The following is a 26,125-nucleotide window of genomic DNA, read 5'->3' as shown; positions in this document are numbered from 1 at the left end:
TTGTACATTTAGTGTACTCTGGTAGATCCTCCTCCACTTCTATCCTACTATCTGTTGGTGTACCTCAGGGATCTGTCCTGGGACCTCTTCTTTTCTCCATCTATACTTCTTCCCTTGGTACTCTGATCTCATCCCATGGTTTTCAGTATCATCTTTACGCTGATGACTCCCAGATCTACCTCTAAAACCTGTCATTTCTTTCTCTATAATATCACCAAAATTTGTCTTTTCCTTTCTGAGAACACTACCAAAACCCTTAGCCACACTCTTATCACCTCTTGCTTCAACTATTGCAACTTGCTTCTCACAGGTCTCCCACTATGCCATCTCTCTCCTGTTCAATCTGTTCAAAATTCTGCTGCATGACTTATATGCATGACTCTAATAGCAGGATAGCAGAATAGGTCTGGTTCATACTCATTTTCTGAAGTGAGGACGACTCTACCACAGGTACAGCAGCTGGAGCAGAGGCGGAGCCTATTGAGAAGTTTGGTCCTCTGGCAGGTGGAGTTACAAGAAGACAAGTGGAGCCAAATTCAGCGGCACACTCATAGAGTGGTCCAGCACCAGTCTGCAGATAATAACTTATTAGAACAACAAATTAAGCCTATCTAAGCTCAACTTAGTTTGAGACTAGCTCATTCGTCCCAAGTGTTCGGCTACTATGTTTTCCTCCGGCCTCCTCCTAATTCTCTACTCATCTATCCTAATCCGCACCACGCTCACCGCGTCAGAACCAGAGTTTAGCATCATTACTACTATTGTGAACAGTAGAAGACCATTGACCCGCTGTCGCACTCCCGCTGCCAGTCATTTGAAGCAAATACGCTTTCATAATTCGCCTGATCCCTTTCCAGCAAGATCTAGGTGCCTTATACCTATCCTGTGTGACATGAAGATGGCTGATCATTTCCATCAATTTCAAGTGGGATACATAAATGCCAGGTCCGTAGTGAACAAGCCTGAACTTATATCGGACTGGATCTTATCCACGGACCTTGATCTCCTCTTTATTTTAGAAACATGGATCCAGGTGCCAAAAGACCCGGTAGTGTTAGACCTTTGCCCGCCAGGCTACAAGTTGGTGCATTGAGACAGAATAGGTAAGAGAGGTGGAGGTATAGCTTTAATTCATCGATCCTACCTCAAAGTAGCAACTTGCGCAGATCATATATCCCCTTACCTTGAAATTGCTGCAATCAAAATTCATCATTCTACTCTTCGTGACCATTTAGCTTGCGTCCTGTTTTACAGGCCACCTACTAATTGGAATTATTGCCAGACAGAGCTTATGGATTTCATCTCCAACTCATGCATTGCTCATTCAAATATCCTAATTTTAAGTGATCTAAATCTCCACCTGGATAACCCACAATAGCGGGATGCCAACCATTTCCTGGATTTCCTTCGTCTTTGGGACCTCAATTGCCCCAGCATTTGTCCATCGCACTCAAAGGGTCACTCGCTAGATCTCATCTCCTACAAATTCCTCGCCGATGCAGATTTCCAGCTCAATGGCATCAGGTGGCTTGCAACAACGTGGTCTGATCATCTCAAGCTCCAGTTCACCTTGCACTGGTTAAAATCGGGTATATCTCAGCCAAGTGAACCCACCGCATATTTCTCTAGAGGAATAATCGAACCGCAGTTATTTTGGAAGTCTTTATATAGTGATAATTGGATAGCACAATCAGCCTCAATTCACTATTTCACTGCCTGGGAGAAAAGATGCAGGTGTGTCCTAGATGATATAGCGCCCTTAAAACGTAAAACCTCATACAATCATCACTCCACACTTTGATTTACTAAGGAGCTGAAAACACTGAAGACGCAAACTAGAAAACTTGAAAGAGCATGGCGTAAATTAAAATCTGAATGTGCCCTAACTGAGTGGAAGTCGTCGTAAGTACAACTATGCTATTAAAAAAGCAAAGCAATCATACTTTACAACTAAACTAGCGTCTATTGGCACTGACGCAAAAAAACTCCAGCAACTCCTAAATTCTTTTCTTGACACAAGTAAGGCAGCGTCCACGCAAGCTGACAGTCCTTCTGCTGACAAACTTGCTACATATTTTAAAGAGAAAATCCAATTGTTAAGGAAACCACTCTTCAGCAGCATTACAGTTGTCGAGGACTTCCTCAAAACACTGGACTTATCTCCAAATCAGTGCCCAGCTGACCGAAGCTGGTCCACGTTCAGCAGTTTAACTTCAGATAATATGGCAAGATCACTATCCAAGTTCTCTAAGAAACATTGTGGTCTTGACGTATGTCCAAGTCATCTGTTGAAATCAGCTCCAGAATGGTTCATCATTGATTTTACAATCTACTTGAACTACATGCTCAACACAGGTCTCTTTCCACATGAGCATGGGAGCATTCTTCTCACCCCAATTTCAAAGAACCCAAAACTGAAAGCTGATGTCATTTCTAATTATCGACCAGTAGCATCCATCCCATTATTTGTTAAAACTATGGAAAGTATGGTCCATGCTCAGCTAGCTGACTACTTGAATAATTTCGATATTCTTCATTGCTCTTAATTGGGGTTCCGTCCACAGTACAGCACCGATACAGTACTGGTTACCTTACTGTCAAATTTTAAAAAAGAAATATCCACTGGGAATAAAATATTATTACTCCAATTTGACATGTCCAGCACGTTCAACATGGTGGATCATGAGATTTTAATCTACCTCCTAGACACCTTCGGAATCAGAGGAGCTGTGCTACACTGGATCCAGGGTTTCCTATCCTATCGTACATACCAAGTCAAAACTAATTCATGCATTTCTGCACTGTGGAAAGCCTACTGTGGGGTACCTCAAGACTCACCTCTTTCTCCGACCCTTTTCAATATTATGCTGATTCCACTATCAAAAGCCTTATCTGAGCTTGGTCTAAACTCATTCATTTATGTGGATGATGTGACCATTTACATCCCTTTCAAGTCTATTCTGACCGAAATCTCCGATAAAATAGACGCCAGTTTTTCCATCATGGATTCCTGGGCAAAGGCGTTTCTGTTCAAGATTAATCAGGACAAAACCCAATGTCTAATCCTTTCGACCCAACACAATAAAGTAGTTGAGAGCTCACTCGACATTAAGGGCTGCAAGCTTTCGATTTCAAACAGCCTGAGAATCCTGGGAGTAGAATTGGATAGCCACTTACACCTGGACAACCAGGTGAAAATCATCACTAAAAGAATGTTCCTCGCAATGTGGAGGCTGAAGCGCATCAGGCATTTCATTACAAGAGAACTATTCCGCATCCTTGTTCATTGGCTGGTCCTCTCCCATATAGACTACTGTAGTGGAATTTATGCTGGTTGTTGGGACTACATTCTGAAAAGGCTACAGACTGCTCAGAACACGGCAGCAAGGTTAATATTGGGCAAATCGTGTTTTCATCATGCTCAGCCACTGCGTTTTAAACTACACTGGCTCCCTGTTAAAGATCGAATTACATTTAAAATCTGCTCCCTAACGCACAAGATCATTTATGGAGAGGCCCCTGACTATAAGCTCAATCTCATCGATCTACCTTCAAGAAATGCGCTAATAACTGCAAGGACCTACCTCAATCTACATTATCCCAACTGTAGGAATGTAAAATACAAGACCCTTTTTTGCTTCGTGTAGGGTCCCAATAAAATTTCCTTGTTTTCTAGATCTCCTATGTTTAACCTCCCTCTCTTGCTGACTGTGCATGGTTATCTGCCGGTTGCTTTGCCCCTAACTTTCCCCCCTGTGCCATTCCCTGCCTATCACCATCTGTAACTGTGTCATCTTTGCATCGTATTGTTTCCTCTTTAATTCATGTAAGCCACATTGCGCCTGCACTTGTGGGAAAATGTCGGGTAGAAATGCACCAAAATAAATAAATACATACATAAATATTCTACCAGTGTTGCTATGCTCACATTAGCCCTCTCCTCAAGTCGCTTCATTGGCTCCCTATCCGTTTCCACATACAGTTCGAACTCCTCTTATTGACTTACAAGTCCATTCACTCTGCAGCTCCTCAGTCCCTCTCCACTCTTATCTCTCCCTACACTCCAACCCCGGGAACTCAGTTCACTGGGTAAATCTCTCTTATCTGAACCTTTCTCCTCCACTGTTAACTCCAGACTCTGTTCCTTTTATCTTGCTGCACCATATGCTGGGAATAGACTTCCTGAGTCAGTATGTCAAGCTCCCTCTCTGCTCTGGCCGTCCTAAAATCTAGGTTAAAAGCTCACCTTTTTGATGCTGCTTTTAACTCCTAACCCTTACTCACTTATTCCATACCCATGTTTTATCATTCCCACCCAGTGGCATAGGAGGGGGGGGCGGTGGGGCGGTCTGCCCCGGGTGCACGCTGCTGGGGTGGTGTCGGCTCAGCTGGTTCCCTGCTTGCTCTGCCCTGGAATAGGTTACTTCCTGTTCCGGGGCACAGAGAGAAGGGAACCAGCGGAGCCGACGCAGCTCCCAGCAACATGCAGTCGGGGCGGATCGGCCCTACCGCCCGTCCCTTTGCGATGTAAGTACGCGCTCCGGGGGGGGTGCGCCGTGCTGCACCCGGGGGGGGGGGGCGCAGCGGCGACCCGCCCCGGGTGTCAGCTGCCCTCGCTACGGCACTGTTCCCACCTTAGTAATTCCTTTATCCCTTATTTATCCTGTTTGTCTATCCTAATTTGATTCTAAGCTCTGTCGAGCAGCAACAGTCTCTTCATGTCAAGTGTACAGCACCGCGTACATCTAGTAGCATTATAGAAGTAGTAGTAAGTCTAAGTGTTGTGTACCAAAGTCAGATCAAAAAAACTGATACATACATAATCATCCTTCTTTGCGCCATAGGATGCAATGTAGTCAGCATGTTTTTCCAGGAATAGTGTGCTGGGGGCATCGGATTTTATTACAACATCCTTCTGGGGTGTCCCCTTCAAAAACATGATAGAATACTTAGCACTGTGCAGACATAACACTTTGAAAGTAAAGCATTATTACAAACACAGGTTTCGCACTGTTTCATCCAACATTTTTTTTTTATGTATTTAGGACTATATAAGATTATTAAATCAAACTGCTAAACTGTTCCCGATGGAGTGAGTGAATGTCTAGAAGTGCCGAGTCACACGTATTTTACTACCGTCACACTCCATCAGGAATCCCTTCTCTACCCAACTGTCTGCAATCTTTCCCTCTCTTCAATTTAGCAGTCCTGTACCTCTCTCTCTCAAACTCAAACACCGCAACCCTCCCCCACTCTTACCTTCAAACTCATGCCTGAAGTCGTCCGCAGACCGCGGCCAGCCTGAGCCCCGTCAATGCCAGCGTCCCGCCCCCCTGACGCACCTTCCTTCCTACTTCCGGGAGGGAAGCAACAAGGAGGTTAGACTGAAAACAAGGGGCGGCATGACGTCAAAACGTTGAAGCCACTTCGTTTAATCTCTGATTTCCCCTTCCTCGCGCAGCCGTCGTTCTGTGTACACTCAAAACAAACCTATGAGCTACTGCATTACTGCATGTACGTTGTCGTTCTTTATTGTTGTTGGTAGCATTTTTATTTAATTTCACTTATATTTTCAGATATGCCAGCTTGTGCAGCATACGGATGTACACAGAGGAAGTATAATAACGGAATAACTTTTCAAAGGTACAGTAATAATTTGTTAGAAAACGTAATCAGTGTGTCATTTGGAAGGGCTGGTTATAGAGACACCCTAGTACTGCTATATTCATGCAGAGATTTTTTTTTTATCCTGGTAAAGGGCCACTGTCTGAAACAGACATCATGTTATGAGAATTCGATGCTCAACATTCAGAGTTTTTATCTATTTATTTCTCTATACTTATTTATTACATTTATACCGCACATTAAACATGAATTAGGTTGAAACCTTTCCTGTGTCATGATAAAAAAAAAAGATGGTTTGTGAGAGCTTGCTCCTTTTGTTTTGTGGAATGCAATGGTATATTATAAAAATGAACTTAATAATGTTTATTACTACTATTTAGAAGAGAGATATTGAGTAATGAGGACAGAGCTCCCTTCATGCAGAAGTCCAGAGTCAGTCTAAAGATACCAACATTTTCCAGTTCAGTGATGAAATAAATATATATATTTCTTCTTCAAGTCATTTTTCAATAACATTTCCTCAGTTATTACCCAAATGTGAACACAATTATAATGTTAAAGTTTTGGATGTTACTGAATTCTATTATTCTGTCTCACTATATTTCCAGTTTTGGCACAGTATAAGTCATCACTAGGACAAAATGTAAGAGAAACAGTGGACTGCATTGGGGGCTTATAGCCCATTTAGTTATGTTTATTTAAACATTTATAAACCATAAAATTGTATTTCTCTGTTTATCACCCTCCTCCCACCTACCCACACCCATCCTGTTAGAATATCAATGAAATGCTTTGATGTCCCCATGCATACCTCCTACCCACCCCCACCCTCCCACCCTGTCAGACTGTCAAAGTAATGCTTGGATGTTTCACTTATATATACTATCTGCTACCACATTTGCTTATTTCTGATCTGATGAAGAAGGGCAACCTTCGAAAGCTAATCAAGAAATGTATTATGTCCATTAAAAAAGGTATCATCTTATTTTCTTTTCCATGTTTTATTTTGTTTGATTTCTATTGATAAGGTTTAACCACCTTGAATATAGTTTCCTAAAGCATTTTCTGAATGTGAGTCATGTTCTGCGTGTGGAAATAGATTTTATAAAAATGTGTGGATGTATATGCATATGTAAACAAGCCAATAGGAACATCTGTACTTTTATGTATAAATTATTTTTGAGTATTCAAATAACATACACTACTATAAGGAGAAAAGATAAAAGCTAGATCCCCCACAGAACCCACAGTAAATGTTAAACAGCAAGTGATCAGAGCTTTAGGTCATAAGCAAATAAACTATTATACATTCCCCACCCCACCCCCAACCTTGCCCGATAGGTGTTCCTAAGGTCTGCATTTGGGTGGAATTATTGTATACTTGTGTATTTTATTTTATAAGATAGGCATATTACCCTCATTAGAGTTTATGCACATAGGGCCCTGTTTACAAAGGAGTACTAGCATTTTTAGTGCATGCTAAAACTAGTATGCGCTAACTGTGTAGATGCCTAAAAGAATATTATGGGCATCTACATGGTTAGCGCGTGCTAAAAATGCTAGCGTGCCTTTGTAAACAGGGTCCATAATTGCACTTTTCCTTGAATCAGGTGTAACTTAGTGTGAGAGTATTTGTGTATTGCTGGGGATTATTATAGGAGCCTCTTATATAAAAGCATCTAAACGCATATCTTGTCTTTATAAAATAGAAGCATGGGTTGATTTTTTTTTAAATTAGCCCTCTGTTGTAAAATTACTTCCCAAGTATATTAATTTGGCAACACACACATTAGGCCAATATAAGCTATTGGTATCTGCAAAGGATGTTTCTCCCTTCTAGATGAGAGAGGAACTCCATACACATATTAACTGCTGCCCCAGTCTAGTGGGTAATGTGCTGTGGTGAACTAGGCAAAGTCCCTGAAATGAAGAAGTTGTACATTTATTTAATAAAACTAGATGAAATGTCTCTGAGCCTTAAATAATTGAACACAGAAATAAATTTTGTAAAAGAGAAGTGTGGGGCCCTTTTACTAAGCTATGTAAGCGTCTACGCGCTCCAAAATGGAGTTACCGTCCGGCTACTGGGTGGCTCTTGTGTTAATTTCATTTTTGGCACACACCTGATATGCGCATCCAAAAAATAATTTGTATTTTCGTATGCGCTTATTGAATGCGCGCCAGGTAGCATTTGATGCACGCAGGTCATTACCGCCCAGTTACCGCGTGAGACTTTACCACTAGATCAATAGCTGGTGGTAAGGTCTCAGACCCAAAATGGACGTAAGGCAATTTTCATTTTACTGCACGCCCATTTTCAGCAAAAAATTAAAAAAGGCGTTTTTTACAGGTGCGCTGAAAAATGATTTTGCGCCCGCCCAAAACATACGTCTACACTACCGTAGGCCATTTTTCACCGCACCTTTGTAAAAGGGCCCCTGTATTCCTTATCCCATTAGACCAGTCTGTAACAATGGATCATGTCCCTTCCTGATCAGCAGACGGAGGTAGAGAATCTGATCTTTTCCACTGACATTGCCAGTAGGAGGACTGGTGCTTGTTGGAATCCTTTACTATTTCTGTACCTCCAGCAGATGGTAAAGTTGGATTGGTGCTGTAGATTGTGAGGTAGGCCTGATCCCCTAGGAGGAAGTCCACACCACGGCCTGTGTCTCTGTGGATGATCTGTGGGTCTTTTGCTCCTGGGGATTCAGATCAAAGTCCTTACCTCAATGGAGCCAGGAGTACTGCTCGGTCTCCTGCCCCCTATAGGTTCTAGCTCGCTAGGCTAGCTGGCAAGGGTTCATGCAATACTTCAGCCAGTGTGGGAGAGGGATCCATCAGGCCCGTCACATTAGTGCTAGTAACCCAGAGGTAGCTATGGCTCTGTAACTGGGCAGGGGATGCGGCCTCTGAGGTGTAGCTCAGCAAATTTCTCTTTCGGGATGCCTTCTCTTTGAGGACGACTGGGAGAAGCTGGTGAAGGATCTAGGCAAGGTGAAGCCTCAGCATCTGCCAGAGCACCAGCCAAAGTCGTTGGCTTATCATGACCTCAAGACTGGGGGAGATTTTGTCAGGGTAGAAGGTATGAGAAGTCCCCCTGGGGCCACACCCTCCAGGAGTTCCACCATTGAGGGGATGGCCTGAACACTGCTGGGAAGAAGTGCAGCCTGCCCAACCCCAGCATGAGTGGCCCTTATCAGTGGATTCTAGAGATGTTAAGTCAGAGTTATGTCTTGGAGTTTGCAAGACTTCCCGATGCCTTCATGGTTTCCCCTTGTGGATCCAGGTCACACTCTCATGCTTGTTGGACCTAGGAGCTGAGGAGCCGGTTCCCCTCCTGGAAAAGGGAATGGGCTTAAACTTCATTTATTTTATGGTCTCAGGGTTACTCCTTCTTCATTTTAGATCTAAAGGGTGTCAACATGGCCCCACAGGTCCCTTTTCATATAGAAACCCAGCAGTCTGACATTACTGCGGTTAAGCAAGACAAACTTCTCACCTTAGACCTTGCAGAGACTTGTCTGCATATTCCCATTCTGAAATCGCACAAGCGTTTCCTCTAGTTGTGCATGTTGGGCAACCACTTTTCAATTCAGAGCAATGCCCTTTGGGTTGGCTATAGTGCTTCAGACCTTTTACAGGGTCACGGTGGTGACAGCGACCTTTCTTTGCACAGTGGGATCAAGTCCCACCTTGTCTGGACAACTGGCTCAGCCGAGCAAGTTCAGGAGTCCAAGTAGACGACAACTTTGGTCATTGCACTGCTAGAACATCTCAGATGGGTAGTGAATTATTCCAGGAGCCAGTTAAACCCTTCCCAGGTCATAGAATACTTGTGGATTCACATTGAGACATACAAAGGCATGATCTTCTTCCCAAAGAGGATCTGCAAGCTTCAGGCCCACAACATGAATTTCTGTGCACAACTGGCTACCAGAGCATTCTTTTTCAAGTCATGACAAAGATCAATCAGGTCTAATCTGAGTTCAGATAGTTGTAGAAGCATAGCTCAATTAACACTATTACCACAGGTGGATTACTGCAATTTCAGTTAAATTATAAAGAAAATTGCAGTTATTGCAGAACACAGCTGCTAGACTGATATTTGGACTGAAGAGTTTTGGATTGTAGTTAAAGGTATTATAAATGATTCTCGAACCAAGATGGCGCTGACGTGAGACGTTACCCCAGACTTACCAGGAAATGCTCCAGCAGAGAATCCCGAGAGGTGTCCGAATACCCAAGATATGGGGAAGCGGAGAGGAAAGGTGAGGGAGGCTCCTGTTACCCCCGCTGAAATCCCCCTCTTGAGGCAGACGAAGCTGGAAAATTTCGGAGTAACGCTGGGACCTCGAATGACTTCATCTCCTGCTATCAGACCGGCTTCAATCGACTCGGTCAGCAGCGCAGACGGAGCTTCTCTCAGCCCCGACGTACGTACGGCACCTCCTCAACCAGGAAGTGAGCGAGAGGGTTGGCGGTTCCCATGCCCAAAGTGTAGAGGACCCACAAGGAAGGGAGCCCAACCGAACGCGATGGAAGCGAGGGTTATCTGGTAGGACAGAGACTTAAAAATTTTTCTTCTGCGTTGAGCGATGGCCTGAAACAGATAACCAATGCCCCCCTTCCTGATTTGAGTGTAGTAGTTGCAAAACCAGCCGTTGTGACAATGGAGTCACTATGGGACCTAACTTTTTCAATGCATTCTTCACTACAAGCTGTTTTGGTTAAAAATGTAGGAGAAATTAAGCTATTAGCTGAAGCTCTATCAGTCCAAGAGCAGATTAATGCCCACCAGTTGTCTATGACTCAAGAATTTGAAGAAAAATTTCAGAGACTGGAGAAACTGAATAAAGCTAAAATTAAGGATAGTAATTTTACTAAACGGAAAATGGAATATCTAGAGAATCAACAGCGACGGCTTAATTTGCGGCTTATCAACTTCCCCAGATCTCCTATTATTTCGGCTATTGATATGGTTAAAAAGTATTTGATGGAAGTCCTAGGGATGCCGGGTGAGTCTCTGCCACCCATAACAAGGGTAATTTACCTTCAGACGTTAACACCTAAATCTGGAAGTAATCAGGCTGTTGTGGATGAAGGAATGAACTTGACGTCCTTTTTAGAGTCTTCCTTAGAGGTGGTTACCCAAAGGACAACAGCAGTGGTAACATTTGCACTTGAGATGGACAGAGAAGTGGTCTTAAAATTATTTTTCAAACATTTAGACTCATTGTTTTTTGGATCTAAAGTTAGAATTTTTCCGGATCTCGCAAGAGAGACCCAAAGTAGACGCAAGGCCTTTTTGGAATTGCGGTAAAGAGCTTTAAATATTGGGGTAACTTTTACTCTTAAATTTCCTTGTGTATATCGGTTTGTTTACCAACAGAATAACTACCAGTTCTTTGATTCAAAACAATTTGAGGAATTTGTCTGTTCCAAGGAAGTTCAGAATGTAATTGTGAAAGTTTAGGTGCTCACACGGTCGCTGTAAGATAGGCTGAGAATATCACTCGAGTTTGTAATGTTCTGATTGTTAATTACTTTAATTGGTAACTATGTTAAATATATATCTTGGTTCCATTTATGTATTTCCCATATGGGGGTCGAAAATGTATGATTTATTACCTTAAGTGAGACAAAGTTTTTTTTATTTGTCTCAAAATAATGATTTGGGTTTTGCTGTTTATTGTTTTTGCATACTTCTTGGGTAAGTTGTATATATTTGAAATTATAATAAAGTATAAATTAAAAAAAAAGGTATTATAAATGTGTACAATAATATTATTTGGCAGATCCCCTTTTTCTGTTTGGGGTTTCCGTTAGCTGTTAATCTGCCTTGAATCCATGATGATATAGGTGGAATACAAATCCTTTATAGAATAATATAGTATCACCTGCAGCTTCCAGGGTCGATGGCAGGGATCATATAAGTGGTGGCTAGGGCAAGGGAGCACATGAGACTATTGCAAAAAGCCTTGGTCTCCAAGTGGGCTCTCATCCCAGGATTTCAGAGTCCCCTTGCCACTCTCTCCAACCTTACTGGAGGTGTCGCCCTAGTGGAAAAATTCTGCATAGATGGCTGGGGGGAGGGGTTCAGTTGGACCCCTTCACAACAGATGCCAGCCTGGTGGGCTTGAGTGTGTGCTGCAAGGGCAAGATAGTGTAGGGCAATTGGTCTTTGAACAAGGCACTTTGGCCTATCAGTCATCTAGAGACCTGAGCCATCCACGACTCTCAGGTTTTTCTTCACAAGCCTGGTGAGGAACACTTTCCGGGTGATGTTGGACTATGCTATCACAGTAGCTTATATCAAAAAGCAGGAGGGGACAAGGAGTACAATGGTGACTAGGCGGTGTGTCGCTGTGTCATTGGGTGTCAAACAAGTTGTTAGCTCGCTCAGCAGTACACATGGTTCAGAGAATGTGCAGGCCAGATCCAGAGGAATGGGAGCTGGCTGCGGAAGGGTTCAGTCTCATTGTGGATTGTTGGGGGGTTTCTTGTTGTGATCTGATGGTATTGGGATGGAAAGAGAAATGTGAGTTGTTTTTCAACCACAGAAGGGATGAAGTACTTGTGGGAATTGAGGGGCTCCCTGTGGGGGTCACTTCCACCAGCACATTTATTGTGCTCCCCCTTGGCAAGGCATCCCATGCTGGTGATTTTAGTGGCACTGGATTGGTTGTGATGCCTATGGCCCCCTTCTTGCTTTACCAAGGACCTCAGAGATCATCTGACTGGGTTCTATCTCCTTTCTCAGTTATAGCTTGGTCCTTGAGAGGCATCGAGTGAAGAAAAAAGGTTGCTCATCATTGGTTGTTGAGACTTTATTACAGTCCCTGAGACACTTCACCTCTATAGGTTACATACACATTTGGAGACTGAGAGCTGGTGCTCTGAGAGACATGCTTTATACTGTGGAAGGTGCCATGCCTGTTATTTTGGCCTTTCAACAGCATGGTTTAGCTCTTAAAAACATAAGAATTCCTAAAAGTGAGGAAAAGTGTTAACTATAGCTACAAATGCACTTGTGTCAATTGTGTAAAAATTGGGGGGGGGGGGGGGGGGAAGACCTCAGATGCCTGTGCCTCTCATTACGCTGTATACTTTGTGGTACAGCGATTACGTCACAGTGCTGGCTTCAATCATAGATCGTAAAAAAAAAACCCAACAATTCAATTTTTAATTCCCCGAGTGTGAGTGGTTTCCTACTGTACCTAATATTAAGATGAACTGACAGTGAGAAGTGCTGGAGGTGTTGGTGGAGTGTCACCAGACTGAAGAAACAATGCTGACTTTGGTTCACCCCAATCCTCTTCCACTGGAGCACTGGAAAATTCCATTACAAGGAGGAAGGGACTTACCCAGTTGGCACAGTAGAAACACAAGAGCTGGATTGTGACTTGAGTTTACTTATGTGAGAGTGTCATCTGCTGAACTTGACAGCACTTTAAAGGAGGTCTGGGGAGATTTTGAGGTAAATAGAATTTCCCCATCTGTGCAAACAGGTTGTGTGAACCCACTATAACACTTCATCTGCAAACATGCTCATGAAGTAAACCCAAAACAAAAAGTAAACTCATAGAAATTGGAAAGGGCCATTGAAGTACTTAATTTACAGGTGAAGTCTTCCCATGCAACATATTGTTTTAAATATTTATCAAAATAGAATAAAAATGTAACAAAAGTGCTTTTCAGCTTTCATATAGAAAAGCTATAAATGACTGGCTTAAATTCCTAAGCCAAACATATATAGAAGAAAGATGAATTGAGTATTTAATAGTTATTTATGCAGAATCCAACTAGGACATATTTGTATGGTATTTGTGCTGTCTGAATTTAATATTAATTCTCCTGTCTTTTTCTAGGATGCCCCGTTGAGTGTGGAAGGATCAGGGCAGATGTCCCTGAAATTTTACCAAAAAATAAATCATATTGGCTTTTCTCAAATGATGGTCCACACCATCCAAGGGATGCAGTCAAGGTCAATGTGAATTTGGCTGATAAGCAAGAGCAGCAAATATTTCAGGAAAAGTTGGCAGAGAAACTTGTAGAAGAAATAAATAGGTATGAATACCTGCCAGAGAGGCCAAAAAAAAAAAAAAACAGTCAGAGATGGGCAATGTTTTTTTTTTTTACATTTATTTTTAATTTATGTAATTTACATATTACAATATATGCTTGTACAGAAAAATAAGGATACAAACTACTATCAATGAAATTACATATAAGAAAAAGAAATACCTCATTAGCCTATATCAAGTCAATAATAGGATGATAAACAGGACAGAAAATAGAGAAAAATAATTTAACAGTAAACAAAGACTGTGGTCCCACATGCATCCTAAGACGTACACAGTCACAGCAGAAAGTCTTCTCCACGTGTTAAGGTGTCCATGTAAGGCTCTGCACGTGGAAGAACATTCATTCCCAGAGCGAAATGGCTGTTAGGAGGGAGCCAAATTATAACTTGGCTGACAGTGAACTGCTAGTCCGCCTCTGCCTAAGGTATAAAAGATGCTTCTTCAAAGTGCTGCACCACCTGCCCCCCAGGAGTGTGTGCTTAAAGACCTGGACCCTTATAAGAGACACCCTGGAAAGGTAAGTGTTCAGCAATGGCAGCCTCCCTACCAGCACTGGACATGGGCACTGGGGTCCCCCTCCTGTTGCAGCACATGTAAGAGCTCCCTCACCAATCCCAGCTCTTATTGAATTCCTTCATTCAAGTGTAAATCAGATATATATATATATATATATATATATATATATATATATATATATATATATGTGTGTGTGTGTGTGTGTGTGTGTATGTGTATGTGCACATCCACACCCTTAAATATAATCAATGTCCCAGAAAATATAGGTACCAACCCTTGAACCACCGATGTAGAGTAGCCATGAAGAACTGCACATACATCCTGACCTGCTCACACCTCCCTAAAGGACATGTACATGAACACCGACTGTCACTCACTGCCCATAGCCACATCCCTGTGCACATGCTACACAGAAAGTGCACTCTCGGTCCCCATGTCCACCTCACCTACTACCTATGCTTATGTAATGCCCCCACCACCACCACCACTGCACAATTTGGCTTCCAAAGGAATCATATCTATGAAGGCAAGAAGGGCAATTCCCTGACCCCTGGTGTCCAAACTTGTATTTTGTAGGTATTTTGGCATAATGCAGGAGACAGAATCTCTCAGGCACTGGTACTGGCGCATCCGGTGTGAGAACCCAGACATGATCCGGCATGATCCAGCACCCCTATAACATCTCTGTCCTAGCTCAAAGCCTGAGGTTGCAACTACCCTCCCTCGAGTGTGTTTGCAAACCCCACATGTGTTGTCCCAAACTTCCCACCTATGATGAGGGAAGGAGGAACCCCTTGTTTACAATCCAACAGCCACCAAAAACTCACAATAAAACCTCTACAGCAGGGGACATCAAAAGCATTACCATTTCAGTGTTTTTTGCAATACCCCTTCTCAGATCCATGTCCCCTATTATAGTGGATCAGGGTGGCTAACTTCCCAATCTCTGCAAAGGTCAAGGAAAGCAAAAAGGTACAGCAAAGGAGACAAAGAGGATGATGACAAAACAACTCAAATGGACTCAAAGAGTTCACATCAAAAGTTTATTGCTAAAACCTGGACTCGACACGAGTCGTGTTTCAGCCTGCCTCAGGAGTCCGTAAATAATGCAAAACACATACACAGTATAAAACACTGGCATGGCAACAAACCTTAAAATTAATCCAACATTGGCATGAGATGTGGAAAGTTCACCTTGATATCAGGAGGTAGTTATTGTTTTGATAATATGATGCAATGTGGTGATATGTCTCCCTCTTGATGCGATTTGTTATCACTTTAAATTCTTGTCAATAAAAATTTAAAGTTAAAAAAAAATGTACACTTTGGGGATCTTGCCAGGTACTTGTGACCTGGATTGGCCACTGTTGGAAACAGGATGCTGGACTTGATGGACCTTCGGTCTGTCCCAGAATGGCAATACTTATGTACTTATGACTTGAGCCTCATGGACCAAAGAAGGGAGAACTTGAGCTAGTCTATTAGTCAGTACTTTTGTCAGTAATTTAGTTTCAAAAATCAATGAGATTAGTCGATTGGACACTGGGAGTACGGGATCTTTTCCTGGTTTGGGCAAGACTAGTATTTGAGCAAGGTTTAAATCGTCCAGTAACCCCTGAGATACAATCAATCATTTTTCATAGCAGTCAGAAACAGAAGACTGTTGTGTCCCCCCGATAATTTATAGAATTCGGCTCTGAACCATCAGAACCTGGGGCCTTCAGAAGGGGACTCTGCTTTAATCACCCAAGCTACCTCTTCCTGGAGTAGCCTAGTGGTTAGTGCAGTAGACTTTGATCCTTTGATCCTGGAGAATTGGGTTCGATTCCCACTGCAGCTCCTTGTGACTGCGGGCAAGTCACTTAACCCTCCATTGCCCCAGGTACAAAATATGTACCTGTATATATGTAAACAGTTTTGAATGTAGTTGCAAAATACCACAGAAAAGCGGTATATCAAGTCCCATTTCCCTTTCACTGGAGAGTTAAAAAATGTCTTATCTGCTGGGGTCAATAGAGGAAGCTCTAAATCGTCCAAGTACATGGCACCATGAAGTCCATCTTCTATAGGCTAGACATATAAATCTGCATAGTATTCCTTCTCGCTGTATTCTCGAGTCCTACGATTCTCCTAGGGTCTTTATGGGATCGGATCAACTTAGACAGCAACTTGCCCCCTTTGTTGCCATGTTTATAGAGTTTGTTATTTATAAGAAGAAAGGGACTTCTTGGCTCACTGGTGTAGCAGTTTGTTAATGTGGTCTGTTAAGTCCATACAGTTTGTTAAGTTCAGTGGCATTAGATCCTTAAGTTTGGCATACCTAGCATATCTGTTTTTCTAATAGTATAATTTCTTTTGTCTCTAGATTTTTTTTTAAACAAGAATAGCTTAAAATATCCCCTCATAGGACTGTTTTTGCTGTTTCCCAAAAAAAGAACGGGGTAATTTTTATGGTCCGAGTTAGTGGTGCTATAATTCTGCTAACGTTTTTATGATATAGGCATGAAAACGTTCATGCTCTTATATCTTGCAGGGGTCGATCTCTGCTCTCTGGAAAGGGATCATTAAACTATTAGAAAGCAGTAGGTAGTCTGTATGTGATTATGCACCATGGGCCCCGGAAAGATGGGTATAATCCTTGTCAGATGGATGCAAAATCCTCCAAATATCTAGAAGATCCAGGAGATGACATATCTGAGGAAGCCCCCTATTGACATTCAATTTGTCTTGGCAGGGATTATGGGATTTATCAATAGTAGAGTCCCATACTCCATTAAAGTATCCACCCAGAATAATAGGTGTATTCCCAAAGTGCAACAAGCTGTTACTCAAGCATGATAACATTTTGTTATTATATTGATTGGGGGCATAAACCTTACACAATACCAGCAACTGCCTCTCAAGAATAATTTGTCACATAACAAAATGGCCCTTTGTATTTTCCTGGATCTTTTCTATCTATCTGAGTTACCTGATCCTTACCCAACAGTATGGCAACACTTATCTTTTTTGCTCTGGCTTTAGTAGCAATACAATCCCACATTCACCATGTCTGCAACTTCTTATGTTCTACAGTATTTAGGAGTCTCCTATAGTAAAGATACATCTGCCCAATGCCTTTGTAAAGTTTGTAACATTTTTTGAGTGCTTTACTGGGGAGGATATGCCCTCCACATTCCAAGAAATCAATCTGACCATTGTGACAAAGTAAATCACAGACTACACACACTCGAAAATTCCCAATAAATATCAGAGGGGTAACGTCCCAGCCACCAGCCTATCTTGAAATGGGTACAGTCCATCAGACCTGTCCTCACATCAAATTCTCAGACATAAATCTCCAACTCTTGTTTTAAACCAGTTCTCTTTTCTTTATCTCCCATCCCCAACCACACTTTGGAACTTAAACCCCTCCAACCCCCCCCCCCCCCCCCCCCCACCTTCTATCCCCAATCTCCCACCTCCTCCTATCTCCCACTTTCCCTGCCATTCTCCACTATAATGGTCCCCACATAGAAGGATCAAAAACTTCCAAAAGTCCCTCCTTCCACTCACCCAGCCCCTCATTCCCTTCCACACTTAGTACAAACGGTCTCCTATGTCCCCAGCCCCACCTCCTATGATGCTCAGTCACAAAAGAAAAGGGCCAGTGACTCTCCAGACTGACAATCTACCCTGCTACTTCAAGTGTCCACTATCACCTGCAACAGAGGACTGGGCAGGAGGTTTAATAGGGGGCTTTAGAGGAAGGTGGATCCGCTACCTGCAAGCTTAAGTAACAGCCAGCAAAAACAAGACCTTCCAGGTTAAGTACTTCAGATGACATAAATCAAGCGACTCAAAAGGAGCTTTCATCAGCTGGGTAAGAACGAAGTTGAGGTCCCATGACACAGGCGGAGGTTTAATAGGGGGCTTTGTCAACAGCAAACCTATCATGATGTGAACAACTAGAGGGTGTCCAGAGATGGGCTTACCTTCCACATGGTGATGGTAAGCACTAATTGCATTGAGGTGAACCCTTACAGAGTTGGTCTTGAGACCAGACTCAGAAAGGTGTAAAAGGTATTCAAGCAGGGTCTGTGTAGGGCAAGAAAGCGGATCTAGGGCCTTGCCCTCAAACCAGATGGCAAACCTCCTCCATTTGAAAGAACAACACCTTAGTGGAATCTCTCCTGTAAGCCAACAACACCCTGGAGACACCCTCAGAAAGATCCAAGGAAGCAAATTATAAGCTCTCAACATCCAGGCTGTGAGGGCCAGGGACTGGAGATTGGGATGCAGAAGAGCTCCTTCATTCCGCATGATGAGAGTCAGAAAACACTCCATTCTCCAAGGTTGCTTCAGAAGAAGAGGGAACAAGACCTGCCTGGTCCAATAAAGGGCAATCAATCATGGTACTGCAGTCTTGCTTGAGTTTCAAAGTCTTCCCCTGTGAGAGGGAGGATACGCATACAGACCATTCCCCCAGTGTAGGAGGAATGCATCCAACGCTAGTCTGCTATGTGCCCTGAACCTGGAACAGTACTAAGGGACATTGTGATTGAATGGAGTGGCAAAGAGATACACCAAGAGGGTGCCCCACACTCAGAAGATCTCAGGGTAACACCCATGCTGAGTAACCACTTGTGTGGTTGCATGACCCTGCTTAGTTCGTCAACCAGGGTGTTGGATTTTCCCCACCAGGTATGTGGCCCTGAGAACCATCCTGTTCTGGACAATGGATGATCTCCTGTCACATAGGGTATGATCCAGTACTTCCCTGCTTGTTGGTGTAATACAGTGCAACCTGATTGTCTATTTGAATGAGTACAATTTGGTTGAACAATCTCTGAAAGCCTTTACAGCATTCCAGATTGCTCATAGCTCCAGAAGGTTGATCTGAAGACGAGTCTCCTGCATAAAGAATGACATGGGGATGGGGACAGAGCCTGTGGACACGGGATGGGGACAAACTTTGTCCCAGTGTCACTTTCTACTTTGAAGCCTTTTAATGAACTGGAGTGTTATTTATGTTTGTTTGATTGATTTATTTTTTTTTGGAAAAACAAGCAAACACGCTGGCCACAGCTAGTAAAATTTGCATGTAGGATCCTGTACATCTTGCTACCAGCACATCTTCTAAGAAGACATCTTCTATTGCAGGAGGGACTGTGGAAGACAGGAGAGCTAGACTGAATCCTAAGATTGTTGACGACTCCTTATTCATCTACAGATTTAAAAAAAAATCATAACAGTGCTTCATAGGGCATATTTCTCCCCTCTATGGTATACAGAACTGATTGTATTTTGCACCCCTGGATATTTTAACAAGGTGGATTAGGATTCCTTGGGGTAGTAGAAGTCAGCTATTGTTCGGGTTGGAAGGGTAGCAGGTGGTGGTGGTGGGAGGGTTTATTATAGCTGTTCATTGTTATTTTCTACTTGTAATTTATACACAACAGTTGCATAGCATATTGTTCCTTTTTGTACTTTAATAAAAAGATTTAAATATAAATTCATATGTGTTCAAGGCTTCTGCAGATGAGAACAGAGTCCACAGGGATGGGGCGGGGACAGAGACAGGGCCTGCGGTGAGGAGACAGAACCCACGGGGACAGGATGAGGATAGATTTTATCTCCATGTCATTCTCTACTCCCGAGCTGACCGAGCACCCTCAGTGTGAAGCCCATCCAAGTGAGCTCCCCAGCCCAGGCAGAAAGCAGCTGTCATCAGCTGAGGACTGCCCTCCAAGAGCATCTTGTTTCAGTCCTCAGCATAAGGAGGTACTTGCAAAGGAACTGTCCACCCTTCTAAAGGCCCACGTGGCTGAGATTGTTACCAAGGGAAGAAGGGAAGTGATTCTATTCCAGGTACTTCCTTGTTATAAAACAGGGGCAATGCATCCCATCCTAGACCTGAGGGCCCTGAACAAATTCCTGGTCAAGGAAAAGTTCAGGATGGTTTCCTTGGGCACCCTTCTCCCAATGATTCAGGAAAAAGATTAGCTATATTCTCTAGACTTAAAAAGGATGCCTACACTCACATCCTGATATTTCCAGGCCATAGGAAGTATCTCGCATTTCAGGTAGGAACACATCACTTCCACATGTCGCCGTTTGGCCTCACATCAGCTACCAGGTTTTTCACCAAGTGTCTAGCGGTAGTTGCAGGGTCGCTACGCAGATTGAGAGTCAATGTGTTTCTGTACCTGGACAATTGGCTGTTAAAGAGCATATCAATGGGCGGTGCTCAAAAGTCCTTGCAGAGAACTGCAGGCACTAGAGCTACTAGGGTTTGTTTTAAACTACTCCCAAGTCCCATCTGGTCCCGGTTCAGCAACTGAGTTCATTGGAGCCCTACTACACATTTATTTATTTGCACGTGGCCAGGTGCAAGTGGGTCTGAGCAGTGATGGGTGCTAGGCATTTTGTGACTGCTTCTGATATATGTTAGAGGTATGTTATTGAAAGAGGTACCTTTTACTGCATTTTGTGGTCCTATTTGAGAATTTGAACTGATGTTACATAATAACTGTCAGGCAGATTGGGGGGGGGGGGGGTCTCTTTCTTGAGCGATCCCAAGTACTGTTTATTGGGTTTGGGAAATAAAAGGGGATTAAAGTGGCAAAAGTGCTTGAGAAAGATGTGCCTATCTGTGGCCAAAAGTGTTAAGAAGTGAGGGGGGATAAAAGGATATAGAGGGTATGATGAAGCAGCGCAGTATACCCTTGCAAACTGGGGTTTGTTGAGGAGGAATTGAGGGCTTTTGGAAACAGGGGTTCTGTTATACAGGTTTTTGGAATTTATGTTATTCTTATGGTACATGTTTACAAAAAAATCAACAACAAAAAAACCCTTCAGGGGTTTAGACAGTTTATTATTTTATATTTACAAAAATACAATTTACCTCATTCATAATTTTTCTGTTGCCTAATACTACATTTATATTGATAGGATCTTCTCTACTTGCTGTAAGAGGGTGACTGCCTCAAGATACTAAGGCCAAGGTCAGTTTATTGTTGGCATTTCAACATTCAGAAACCTCAGGAAGATTCAAATAACTTCCTAATCCTCCTACAGACCTCATCTTAGATTTCATTGATATTAGACATTAAAAAACCCCTGGAACATAACTGTATCAAAGTTTAATAGCAGCAAAGTAGATATAACCTACTTATCAAAATGGTACTTTAAGAAATACCGCACTGCATATATCAAAATTAAAAAACAAACCCCACTACTGTATAAGATTTTATTAGAAAAAACATTGCTCACTCATGCAGGGTGGCTTACAATATTTAATTATACTCTAATAAATGCAAAAATAAGGATTTAAAAGCCCCTAATCTTTAAACCTGGTAAGGTGTTCACGAGCTACGATCATCCTTTGAATCTGGGCAGTACCTTCATAGATCTGAAAAAGAAGAATAAAAAACACTCAGAAACCAAAAACTGATTGCTGGAAAGAAGTGTGAAATGTTTTAGAAACTATAATTTCTCCTTCAAAGTACATATCTGTGTTTTTCTACTTAACTGCAGCTTTAGTTCAGTTTTCCACACAGTCTATATAGAGTATCTTGGCATTTTTGCTTACAGGATAGATTTTCACTTTACATTAAATGAACAGGGCTCTGAAGTCAGTTAATATAGAAGTCCATAAGTAAATACAGCTCCAAGTTAATTCACATATTTTACAAAGTGTTTTAAGGTGAAATTTGGTCTTATCTGGTAAATTTACTTCCTTGATTTCTGCTAGACCAGTCCAGACCAATGGGTTATGTATGCTGCCTTACCAACAGATGGAGACAGAGAACCTGAATGCTTTCAGTGACATCACCAACATAAGGAGTAGTACAGGCCAAACTAGTAAGCTAATGCCAAAGCAACTATTTAACAAACAAAAACTAAAAAAAAAGATAAAAGAACCCTCCAAGGGAAATCTCTGTAAATTTAGTAATTATGAACAAGAGATAGTCAAAGCAGTAAGAGAAAAGAAAGTAGGCAAATACTTCAAGCAACTCCCCAAATACTGCAGTCTTCCTGGGTGGGCCCTGGATTAGTCTAGCAGAAATTAAAGAAACAAAAAGTTATAAAGAACCTTCTTTTTCATCTTGTTAAGATTATTCCAACCAATGGGATGCACAAAAAGCTCTACCCTTAAGGAGTAAGCCAAGACTCTTGCAACACTTCTCTACCAAAGGCCCTATCACTCTTGGCCCAGATACTAGTAGTGTTTCACAAAGGAGTTGGCAGACTGGATGGACCGTGTGGGTCTTTTCCTGTCCTCATTTCATTCATTTACTGTGTACGGAGTGCAAACGTCCTCTGGAGCCACCACCCGGGCCTCCAGTCAAGAGATTGCTTGTTGAATGAACCTGGAGCCCTTCAGGTACTGGCTTCCTATTTAGTATATATACTGCTTCTAATCACTGCCTTAATCCAGCATGCTAAAAAAGAGGGGGCGGTCACATCTCTCTTACATGACCCAATAAAAATGACAGAGCTGTTCATATGTCTGAAAGAAGTTCATCACCTCCAGATAAGTGTTCGAGCACTCAGCACTCCATAAGCTGATGTGCAGTGCTGGCCATACTTCAAAAAAAGCTAGCAATTTCTATGTGGAAGGGAGAATCCATGTTAGGTATTACGCAAGTAGAGAGCTGGAAGGGATCCCTAAAAGAAAGGGTGCACAACTCAGAACTGCTGTGCTGAGCAAACAGCCACAAGCATATGGGGTCAATAATCAATGGGATCTTGCCCAGCACGTTGGGAAAGTCTGTTAGCACAGATCATGAAGGAGCTGCCAGTTATTCAAAGTTGTTAAATCGCAAGAGGATTGTGAAAAATTCCTAAAACTTGCAAGAGGACCTTACAAGATTGGGCATCTAAGTGGCAGATGACATTTAATGTGAGCAAGTGCAAAGTGATGCATGCGGGAAAGAGGAGTCCACATCAGGAGTCACTGCTCAGGAAAAGGATTCAGGTGTCACTGTTAATGATATGTTGAAACCTTCTGCTCAGTGTGCAGCAGTGGCTAAGAAAGCAAATGGAATGTTAGGAATTATTAGGAAAGATTGGAAAACAAAAATGAGACTATTATAATGCTTTTGTATCGCTCCATGGTGTGACTGCACCTTGAATACTGTGTTAACTTCTACCCACCAATCGGTTAAGGTATGGAATAGCTTAACTAATTTATGATGGCTGTAAGAGGAGGTGCTACGTCAGAAATTAAGTCAAGAAGTTTAGGTAAACAGCTATCTAAAGAGGAACCTGCTGATCTAAAAGACTTCAAGACAGAACAGACATCCCTCTCCCACTGACTCAAACCCTGTTCACACTGGCTGATAAACCAGCAGCTGACCTGCAACAAAAAGGTGTAGCCTGAAATGTACCAACCAATTTGTTCAATATTGGCCTAAAAAACCCCAAACAAAAAACAACAACAAAAGTTGTCTGCTGATTATGGTGTGAGCAGTTCAAGGAGACTATGCTTCCGAGTCAAAGACCTTACAGTCTATAAAAGTTGTTAGGTTTATTCACTGCAGCTTGAATCTTAACTTTTTGGTAAACTATCCCCCTTTCCTTCAAAATCACCACTTTATACTCCTCTAATTTACGTAAGAATCCCTCAATTCATTGTCCCTACTGTTGTGTCACTGATGAACTGCTGAAAGCCAGATGAAAACCATGTCTTTACAGAAGTGGAGTGGAGGAGTGGCCTAGTGGTTAGGGTGGTGGACTTTGGTCTTGGGGAACTGAGGAACTGAGTTCGATTCCCGGCACAGGCAGCTCCTTGTGACTCTGGGCAAGTCACTTAACCCTCCATTGCCCCATGTAAGCCGCATTGAGCCTGCCATGAGTGGGAAAGCGCGGGGTACAAATTAAAAAAAAAAAAAAAGTACTGTGCCCTAGAAGGACCAATCTGGCTGGGGCAGTTAATATATCATGCAGTGCAGAATTCCAATGCTGTACTGATAGTTCTTGCAATTCAGAACATGCAGTTCAAACAGAGGCCGAACTAGCCTTAACACTTTCCTATCAGAAGCCTGCATCACAACAATGAGAAACTGCAGAGCCAACTGGAGAAAACAATGGTTAATCCAAAGAACAGGTTCCACCTTCAGTTGGACATTTGACAACCAATGTGATAAAAGTCTAAAATATGCCCAGCAGAATGGGTAGCCTGCCTTACAGAACATGATCATATACATTAGTCAGCCCCAAAGGTAAATTTGAATCCCCTATATTCAATAGTTTGGTAGAATCTACAGGTTGTGCAACAATACTATTCAACAAAAGAGAACGATCATGCTGCAACATAGCAGGCAGACAATAACCCAGACATATGAAGCGTGCATCATTTCCTCCCTACAACTATTTTCTTTTAATCCGTTCTTAATCCACAACAGGACATTATCTCTGCTCTCTAATTTCCTCAGCAGTTGTTTATGTGGTACTTTGCCAAATGCCTTCTGAAAATCCAGATACACAATATCAACTGGCTCACCTTTACCCACATGTTTATTCACCCCTTCAAAGAAATGCGATTGGTGAGGCAAGATTTCCCTTGACTAAATCCATGTTGGCTTTGTCCCATTAATCTACACCTATGTATAATTTTGGTAAAATTTCCCCCTCCATAATAGCCTCTTTTGCCTCTATCATTTTGCCCAGCACAAACATCAGGCTCACTGGTATATAATTTTCCAGGTCATCTCTGGAACCCCTTTAAAAATTGGGGTTACATTGGCCATCCTTCAAACATAAATTACTAATTACTAATAACAAATCTGCAATTTCATATATTATTTCTAAACATAAAAATAAATCTGCAATTTCATTTTTTAGTTCTATCAGTATTCTGAGAAGTATACCCATAGGCGCCCCGTATAAGAAGCTTAACCTGAACCACGACCTTCCCTGCCTGCCAGACCCACATCCTCTCTCCTCCCATGCACCCCTGTTCTTCAACAGTTTGCCTCCCTCCCGTTGCACTGCTGCTACTGGACCTGCGCTCATAAACAATGATAGAATAGCGCAGGATCCGGCTTTCTGCAGCTCCACTAGCGCTTCTTATGCCGGTCCAGGAAGTTTACATCGGAAGAGGCAGAACCGTCACAGGAAGCACTAGCGACGCTGTAGAGTCGGGTCCTGCGCTCTTCTATCATTGCTTATTAGCGCGGGACCGGTGGCAGAGGTACAAGAAGAAGGAAGAATGAAACTGTGCTGCAGGGTGGCAGTGAATAGGTAGGGAGGGAAAAAGAAAAGAAGCATGACTGGATGGGTGAGGGTGGGGGAGATAGAGAAAGTGTGGTGCAATACTGGATAAAAGTGGGGGAGGGGGAGAAATAGAGTCTATGAGACAGTGGATAGAGGAAATTCTGCATAGGAGGGAGTGAGATAGAAATAGGGGCAATGCTGGATGATGGGAAGAGAGATAGGCAGGGACAATGATGACTAGTGTGGAGAGGAGAGAGAGAGAACGGGCATTGCTGCATGCTGGGGGAGAGAGACAGACAGGCACTGCTGGATGATAGGGGTATGGAGTATGTGGAGAAACAGAGGAGATATTGGCTGCAGGGAGAGACAGGAGGTGAGAGAGGCAGAAGCAATACTGCATGGGGGGAGAGAAGGGGCAATGCTGGATGGTAGGGGTAAGAAAAAGAGACAGACGAGATACTTTATGGTGGTAGGGGCAGAGAGACAAGAAGGGATGCTAGCTGGTGGGGGGGGGGGAGTGAGAAAGAGAGAGATGAAAGGGGATGCAGGATGGCAGGTGGGAGAGAAAGATGAGAGGTAATGCTGGATGGTGGTGGGAGATAGAAGATACTGGATGGCAGGTGATAGAAACAGAAACGGAGGAGATGCTGGATGGCCGAGGTAGAGAGGAAAAAGCTAGTGAAAGACAGAGGAAT

The 26,125-nt window shown here is 42.7% G+C and overlaps 2 protein-coding genes across 2 annotated transcripts in view; both read right to left on the bottom strand.

The window, feature by feature from the left end:
* The window catches only part of LOC115459175 (geranylgeranyl transferase type-2 subunit beta-like), a 30,223-nt gene extending 24,896 nt beyond the window's left edge, over positions 1-5,327 (bottom strand). Inside the window, 2 exon segments of the mRNA XM_030189038.1 lie at positions 4,820-4,927; positions 5,260-5,327. Of these exon segments, the coding sequence (XP_030044898.1) occupies positions 4,820-4,927; positions 5,260-5,271 (120 nt within the window). The 5' untranslated portion in view covers positions 5,272-5,327.
* A 15,731-nt stretch (positions 5,328-21,058) lies between these two features.
* Positions 21,059-26,125, bottom strand: part of LOC115459173 (medium-chain specific acyl-CoA dehydrogenase, mitochondrial-like) — a 54,851-nt gene continuing 49,784 nt past the window's right edge. Inside the window, exon 12 of the mRNA XM_030189036.1 lies at positions 21,059-21,621. Coding sequence (XP_030044896.1) covers positions 21,550-21,621 — 72 coding nt within the window. The 3' untranslated portion in view covers positions 21,059-21,549. The remainder of the gene's footprint in view (positions 21,622-26,125) is intronic.

Source organism: Microcaecilia unicolor, unplaced genomic scaffold (genome assembly GCF_901765095.1).
Source record: "Microcaecilia unicolor unplaced genomic scaffold, aMicUni1.1, whole genome shotgun sequence".
NCBI lineage: Eukaryota > Metazoa > Chordata > Amphibia > Gymnophiona > Siphonopidae > Microcaecilia > Microcaecilia unicolor.
The sequence above is the reverse complement of the archived record's forward strand: the minus strand, read 5'-3'. Positions and strand labels throughout refer to the sequence as shown.